At 58.9% G+C, this 7426-nt stretch overlaps 2 protein-coding genes across 5 annotated transcripts in view; one reads left to right on the forward strand and one right to left on the reverse strand.

The window, feature by feature from the left end:
• The window catches only part of HPCA (hippocalcin), a 7943-nt gene extending 7535 nt beyond the window's left edge, over positions 1–408 (forward strand). The window contains exons 3-4 of the mRNA XM_008063990.2: positions 57–162; positions 287–408. Of these exons, the coding sequence (XP_008062181.1) occupies positions 57–162; positions 287–384 (204 nt within the window). The 3' untranslated portion in view covers positions 385–408. The remainder of the gene's footprint in view (positions 1–56; positions 163–286) is intronic.
• A 751-nt stretch (positions 409–1159) lies between these two features.
• TMEM54 (transmembrane protein 54) overlaps positions 1160–7426 on the reverse strand; it is a 6492-nt gene continuing 225 nt past the window's right edge. The window contains exons 2-6 of one of the 4 annotated variants that reach the window (XM_021715511.1): positions 5112–5305; positions 2416–2475; positions 2105–2194; positions 1855–1989; positions 1160–1433 (exon numbers count right to left, since the gene is read on the reverse strand). In XM_021715511.1, coding sequence (XP_021571186.1) covers positions 1359–1433; positions 1855–1989; positions 2105–2194; positions 2416–2475; positions 5112–5305 — 554 coding nt within the window. In that variant the 3' untranslated portion in view covers positions 1160–1358. Of the gene's footprint in view, positions 1434–1854; positions 1990–2104; positions 2294–2415; positions 2476–5111; positions 5306–7426 lie in introns of all 4 variants that reach the window. The other 3 variants (XM_021715510.1, XM_021715512.1, XM_008063989.2) reach the window with 3 other exon arrangements.

Here is a 7426-nt window from a genome sequence, read left to right on the forward strand (position 1 = left end):
GGGGTGGGCGCTCGGGCAGGCTCCTCTCACTCCCTGCCTTCTCTCCCGCCCCCCAGGCCATCTACAAGATGGTTTCGTCCGTGATGAAGATGCCAGAGGACGAGTCGACCCCGGAGAAGAGGACTGAGAAAATCTTCCGCCAAATGGATACAAACAACGACGGTGAGGGGCGGGGGCGGGACGGGGCGGACGGGCTGGGCGGGCGGCACTCCCTCTTCCCCTCCCGCCCCGCCTCCCCTGGCTTCGCTGCCGCCGTCTCCCCATCACCGCTCCCCTCGCCCTGCAGGCAAGCTGTCCCTGGAGGAGTTCATCCGCGGGGCCAAAAGCGACCCGTCCATCGTGCGCCTGCTGCAGTGCGACCCCAGCAGCGCCTCCCAGTTCTGAGCCCGAGGAGCCAGGTCCCCCCTCTTCCCTGCCTTCACCGGCCCCCTCCCGGCTCTCAGCTTCCTCTCCCTTGTGTCTATCCAGGCTGGGGGCCAGACTGGGGATCCCCTTCCCCGGGTCTGCCCTATGGGGGCCCTCTGGAGGAGGGAACCCTGCAGTCCCCCCAGGCCCAAGCAAGCAAGCAAGCGGCTAGCACCCCCCAGTCCAAGAGGCAATGCTAGAGAGACAAAGGCTGGCCTGATTTGCCCCTCAGAGCCAGCCCCCCTTACCTAGACACCGGCACTCCCCACCCCACCCACCCAGCCACCCACAGCCACGAGGCCAGATCCCTCCTCCAACCAGGCAGGCTCTCCCTCTGGTAGGTCTCTAGCAGGGGGGAGTCATGCTCAGGTGAGGAGCCTGTCTTTTTCTCTGGAGGGGAAAGGATTCCAGGGGTGAGGGGTTTGAGGAAGAAGCCTCCTTGAGCCATCTGTCCCTGAAGGAGGGCCCCAGTCCTTCCTGCCCCAGCCCTTGGTGGTCTGGAGGTCGTGATGCAAAAGGAAAACCTCCCAGCATCCCATCCCTCCCCCTGTGGGTCCCACAAGCCCTGCCTACCTTTTAGCACTTGGATACACACAGACCCACGGGTCCCTCTGTGTTTCACCTCTCACACACACACACAGGCCCACAGACAGATGGGCAGATGCGCCTAGAGCCCCATGCACAACGCCCTGTTTGGGAAAGCACAGGCCCCCTGGCTGAGCCCCCGTGCCCCCCACCCTCGCATGCAGCCAAGTGGAGCATCTCTGTTCTTTTTAATAACTTCAGAATAAAGTCTTGTTTCAGTGCAATGGGCTGGGTGACTGGGGGAGGGGGTTGAAAGCCCCATTCAGGCCCCCGAAGTTCCACTGAGCCCTCTTGGGCTAGCTCCAGGAATCCTGGCTTGGTCACAGTGCAGACTTGGTAGCCATGGGGCCCCGGCGAGACATCAGCTCTCAGAGAGTCAGCGGCTCGGCGCTGGTGCAGCTCAGCAGGTCACGGCCCTCCACAGGCTCTGGGCTCTCCTGCATCTGCAAACACAGGAGGTTGCCAGGCCCACTAGATCTGGGCCTGGAGTCTCCTCCTGGACACCCAGGGAATGGGAGGAGGGGAGGGCCGGAAGTCTCTCTGGGGGCTAAGGGGCATAGCCACCCACACCTATGCAGGAGCCAGGCCAGACCCTTGGAGAGCCCCCAGTTTGAGCCCAGCTGCCCCTGCCTCTCCCTCAAACCCATCTTGGGCCCTGGGAACGCCCTGTGTCAGCTGTGTGACTCAGATGGGAGATCTGGCCTCTCTGAGCCTCCAAGCCTCTCCCTTTGCCCCTAGGGAGAAAACTTTTACCCCAGACCTTAAGGTGGGGGCCCTGGATGGAGGGGTGGGGCATGCCAGTCTGGGATTCCCCAGCAGGGACTTCCAGGAAACATGTGAATCAGGGCTGTGGTGGGCACTTACCATGGGGAGGCTGCTTTTCCCCCACCAGGGCCTCAGCTCCAGCAGCTGGTGGGTGAGCTGGGCGCAGCGCACAGCAAACACGCTCTCCGCCACGCACAGCACTAGTGCGATGGCCCAGAGGCACAGGCTGGAGCTCTGCAGGGACAGGGAGCAGAGATGACTGTCTGGGGTTAGGGGTGGAGGGACTCCAGGAACCCTTCCCACCTCTGTTGAGGACCAGGTGTCCCCCATCCCAGGCCAAGGAACTCACGTAAATGCGTGTGGGGTCGAAGGGACAGTTGGGCGTGAGAGCTAGTTGTTCAGGTCTCCCAAAAGTGCAGGGGGCGAGCAGTGCTTGGCCCTGGGTGGCGAAGGTCACGGCGATCGAAGCCAAGAGGCCAAGGGCACAGGTCAGAGAGAGGAGTGCACAGACCACGCTCAAGCTGAACACTGTCCAGCGCTGGACGGAGAAGGCCACTGGTTAACAGACGTCAGGCTTGGCCCCCATGGCAGCCTCACCCCCTCAAGTGGGCCAGGACCCCACCTTTTCCCCTCAGCCCCATCCTGGGAGGCACCACATACCAGGGGAGTGCTGGGGAGGAAGCGGGACAACACGATGGCTGAGATGCCTGAGGCGATGACCTGTTGGGGAGGCTCCTGTCAGCTCCGACCCCACTGGAGGGGAGCCCACTGGAGGGGAGCGGGGTTCAGGGCTATCGGATAACATCTCACCAGTGCCAACCTGGCCCTCCACTCCCCACCTCGCTTTGGCCTCATTATCTCCATCTACACAGAGCCTCTGCCTCCTCATGGGCCAACCTGGAGTGATGTTTCTTTTTTTTTTTTTGAGTTGGAGTCTCACTCTGTTGCCTAGACTGGAGTGCAGTGGCTGCTCCCGGCCACCACAGCCTCGACCTGCTGGGCTCCGGCGATCCTTCCACCTCAGCCTTCTGAGTAACTGGAACTACAGGCGCGTGCTACCACACCCGGCTAATTTTTTAAAAAATTTTATTGTAGAGATGAGGTCTTGCTGCCCAGGTGGGTCTCAAACCTGCGGGCTCAGGCAATCCACTCACCTCAGCCTCCCAAAGGCGCGGGATTACAGGCTGAGCCATCGAGCCCAGCTGGAGTGATGTTTCTCTGCCCACAACCTACCATAACTCCCCACTGCCTGCAGCTGAGTTTCAAACAGGGACCTCTGCATCCCAGGGCCACAGAATACATGTGACACACCTCTCTGGAATATAAAAGTTCTGAAAGAAGCCAAGGGGCCCACTGGCAAGGAACTAAAACCAAAATTGTTCTACTAAAACATTTTGGGCCAGGCTTGGTTGCTCAGCCTGTAATCCTAGCACTTTGGGAGGTTGAGGCAGGTGGATCGCCTGATCCTGTGGGTTCGAGACCCGCCTGGGCAACTTGGTGAGCCCTCATCTCTACAATAAATCAAAAATTAGCCGGGCATGGTAGCGCGCACTTGTAGTTCCAGCTACTTGGAAGGCTGAGGCAGAAGGATCGCCGGAGCCCAGCGGATCGAGGCTGCGGTGGTCGGGAGTGTGCCACCGCATTTCAGCTTGGGCGACAGAATGAGACTCCGACTCCCCCTCATAAAAGAAAAAAAAAACACTTTGTGGGAGTAGAATTCAAAATCCCTGGGAGTATTTTTAATTGTCCCTGGCTTTCAGTGACCTGGCCCCGGCCCTGTTGGTGTCTCAGCCCCACCCAGACCCCTCTTCTCCCTCACTGCCCTGGATGTGGACACCCACGTGGCCTGCCCAGGATGCTGCCCACACACCCTCACAGCAGGAACACCCTTCTTTGGCCTGTACACATCCTTCCAGCCCTGCCCAGGTCTGTGCAGATTCCCTGGGGGGTGGGGCCACCCCACTGTTCAGCCCAGCTGCTGCCCTCTAGAGCCTTGGGCTCCACCCAGTCAGTCCTCAAGTTCCCTCACTGAACCAGGCTTGGGCTGGACACTCCCGTGGGGGAAGCAGGTGGTTCAAAGGGGGTCCCGGGTTCCAGGCCCAACATGTGTAGGTTGCTGTGCAGCCACACCTAAGTGCCTCAGCCTCTCTGGGCTAAGCCTGGCTCTGCAGATGGGTTCAAATCTGGTTTGGCTTCTTTGTATCAGCAGGAGGTTGGGTGAATCCCTAAGCCTTGGTTTCCTTTTTTGTGAAATGAGACAACGTTGGTCCCATGTTGCCGGGAGTGGTAAGGGTGAACCGAGCACACGAGGGCAAAGCTGAAGTGGTCCAGCCCTGAGCCCATCCAGGTGGACCTCCTGACCCCGAGCTCGCTGCCTTCCTGGCCAGGCTGGTGAGAGGAACAGACAATAGCAGTAACTCTAAGGACACTGACATATCTGCACAGCCCAGCCCTGTCCTTCTGACAAGGCTCTTTGTACCCATTGAGTCTAGGATCCCATTCCCCCAGGGCTTGAGGCCAGCAGGCTGCCTAAGCTTCACTCTGCAGGGGATGGAACAGGCTCAGAGAGAGAAGTCCCTTGGCGGGAAGGTGTAGGAATGGAGCGCAGACCCTGGTGTGCGTGTGAATGTTCCCCATAGGCTGCAGCCACCTCTGCTGACAGGCAAGACAGACCTTTATAAACTTGAGGCCACCAGGCCCCTGAATTCATATAGTAATGAAACAGGTGCTGCTATCCAGTCACAATCAGGGCTGCCATTTATTGAGCAGTTACTATAGACCAGGTCTAATGCTAAGCTCCTGCCAAATTGGTTTTTTCAGTGTCTCTGGAACAGGCTTTCACCATCTCCCCCAACACCTCTCATCTCCCATCCTCTGTACTCGGACTGCCATCTCAGCTTCCCTTTCTGCCTGCTAGCCCCAGCATGCTGCATACTGAGGTTATGGTCATGGCAGCCCATACTCAGCCATCAGTACCCAGCTCAGAGGCCTCCACCTCTGTGAAACCCTCCTGGACCCACTCAAGCCGACTCGATGCTCCTTCCTTCTGTCCAACGGTACTTTGGCTTTTTCTCTGCTGTAATAAGGTCACAGTCGTGAGCACTAACCGTGAGCACTTGATGGGGGCGATCTCGTCAGTACTCACTGGGACCCTTGGAGGTAAATACTGTTGCTGACCCCATCTTAAAGACGAGGAAGCCGAGGCAAAGAGGCTGGGTGACGTGGGCAGTTGCTAAGTGGCAGACCAAGCATTAGAGCTCGGGGCCTTCTGCTTACCCACTACTGGCTCTGGGTGTGAACTTGTCAAGCCCCCTCCAGCCTCCTCCCGCCAAGCCACCCTCCTGGCCTGGCCATACCACGATAGCAGCGGTGACGGAAAAGATGTTGACCACACAGTACTGCAGAACCATGGCATCATGGGGCGCCGCCACATAGCGCAGCACCGTGCCATGAAGCATGGCGGCTGTGATGAAGCTCACATGGCCCAGCACCACCAGCACCAGACCTGTCTTCATCAGCACCTTCCGGAAGTCGCCCACACTCAGGCCACCTGTCGGGGACAGTGGTGTCAGGGCTTTCGGTGGGGCTTATCCTGCTGGACAGAGGAGGAAACGGAGGCCCTGGCAGGAGTGATTAACTTGGGTTCGAAGACTATTTCTGGATGACTTGGAGCCAGGAACTTGTCTTCTCTGAGCCTCAGTTTCCTCATCTGTAAAAGGGGTTCACAATGTCTTTGCGAGAGAGCTTGGGATTCTGAGGTTGGTCAGCTACACAGGTGGTACTTAGTAGTAGTGCTTGTTAGCGCTCAAGGTCATGAGTGGTGGGGCTCTAGCCCTAGGCCTCTAGCCCTAGGCCCCACAATCCTTCCCCTAAACTCCCATCCACTGATTCACTCATTCATGTCTTCGGTACACGATATTCACTGTGCCAGGCTCTGGGGTACCATGGTGAGCCCAACAGTCCCTCTCCAGGGCCCAAGGAGCCATAGCTCATTGGGCAGGAGTTGGGCCCTGCGGGGTACTGGGTTTGGTGGATAGGACCTAGTATACAGTAGGTGCTCAACACACCACTGCTGAGCTAAACTGTCTAGAGCGGGGTGTCTTGGGGCAGATAACTGGAGACGCTGAGTCTCCATGTCCCCATCGGCAAAATGAGAAGAAGAACCTTGTTTCTCAGTGGGAGATTGATGGGAAAACGAGGCACACTCTGAGGGTACAGGGTGGGGAGGCAAGCAGGGGAGGCTGGAGTCAAAAGCACACTGGCCCGAGTGGCCAAGTGGCTACCCAGCCCTGTCTGCATGTCCCGCCCGGGGAGCCCTCCTAGGGCAGCTCTGGCTGCTCCCAACCTGCTTTCTGGAATTTCCCCATGGGCCCTGGCTCTGCCCCTGAGAACACACTCCATGCTGGCCCCCTGGTCCTGCCGGCCCCTCACTCTAGCCAGCTCTGAGACTCGAAGACCTGATCAGGCCGCAGAACTAAGCAGCCCCTTCTTCCTTTAGCTGCTCCTGATGGGGTCTGACTTTGACCCATGCCCCATTCCTAGACCCCAGTCTTAGACCCCATCAGTGGCAGAGAGGCTTGATCGTATTTCATATACATGGAAGCTCTGCAGCTAAGAAAACAAAAAGAAATCTCTAGACTGGATGTTCTCCAGGACCCTTTGCCAAGAGGCAATCCCCAGGCAGCAGGGAAGGATGGGGCCACGGAGCCACAGACGCGCTGTGCCCCTTCCCTCTCTGAGCCAGATTCCCCATCTATAAAACAGGGAGGGGCATGTCCAGCTGGTCTCTGAGACCTGGGCACTGCAGACCCCTTGGAGCTGGACCGGGTCTAGGAGAAACTGAGGGCAGATGATGGGCTGGAGGCACACCACGGAACCGGAACGGTGTCCTCAAGGCTAACTACCAGCCAAACAGGAAGAGGCATGGCAGCTTGGTCCTGGGGAGTAGACTCACTTCACCCCATCCACCCACCTGTCTGGCTGCTCAGAGCTCAGACGCCACCCGGCTCAGAGCTGGGCTCAATAACAGCAGCATCTCAGGACCAAGACATTGGTGCCAGCTTGGGGCTGTGCCTGGAGCACTGGCCTGGAGTCTCAGGACAGTCCCTGGCTTCTTTATTCCTAAGTTACCATTCTGGGAGCACTTAGCAATGCAGGTGGCCCAGTGTCAGCACTTTACTCCTAGGAGCTCACTTTATCCTCATAATAGTCCTAGGAGGTGGGTGCTACTGTCCCCATTTTGCAGACTAGAAAATTGAGGCTCACAAAGTTCACCCGGCTAGACAGTGGGGAGCCCCAGGACTCTCTGATGCCCAAGAACGGTCACACTGTGCCCAGGGAGCGAAGGGAAGGAGCGCATCAGTCCTGCTCCCCTGCGGTGACCCCGTTTGCCAATGGCGATGGAAGTGGGAGCCCCTTGCAAGGCTGAGGAAGCCGAGGCTTCCCGGATCCCTGTCCCTCTGCCCCCACTTCGGGGTGACATGGGGGTTGCTCCCTCCAGCCGCGGGGGGCTCCCCGAGGGCGGCGTGCCCCTTCAGAAGAGAGGACAGCGGGGGGGGGCGAGCGGGAGCGCTGTAGAGAAGTCGCCGCAGCACCCCTCCCTCCTCCTCGCTGTGGGGGAAACTGAGGCCCAGAGAGGCAAGCGAGGGGTCAGCTAGAGGTAGCGCGGGCG

The sequence above is a fragment of the Carlito syrichta genome, unplaced genomic scaffold (genome assembly GCF_000164805.1).
Source record: "Carlito syrichta isolate Samal-C Ts95f unplaced genomic scaffold, Tarsius_syrichta-2.0.1 Scaffold307172, whole genome shotgun sequence".
Taxonomy (NCBI): domain Eukaryota; kingdom Metazoa; phylum Chordata; class Mammalia; order Primates; family Tarsiidae; genus Carlito; species Carlito syrichta.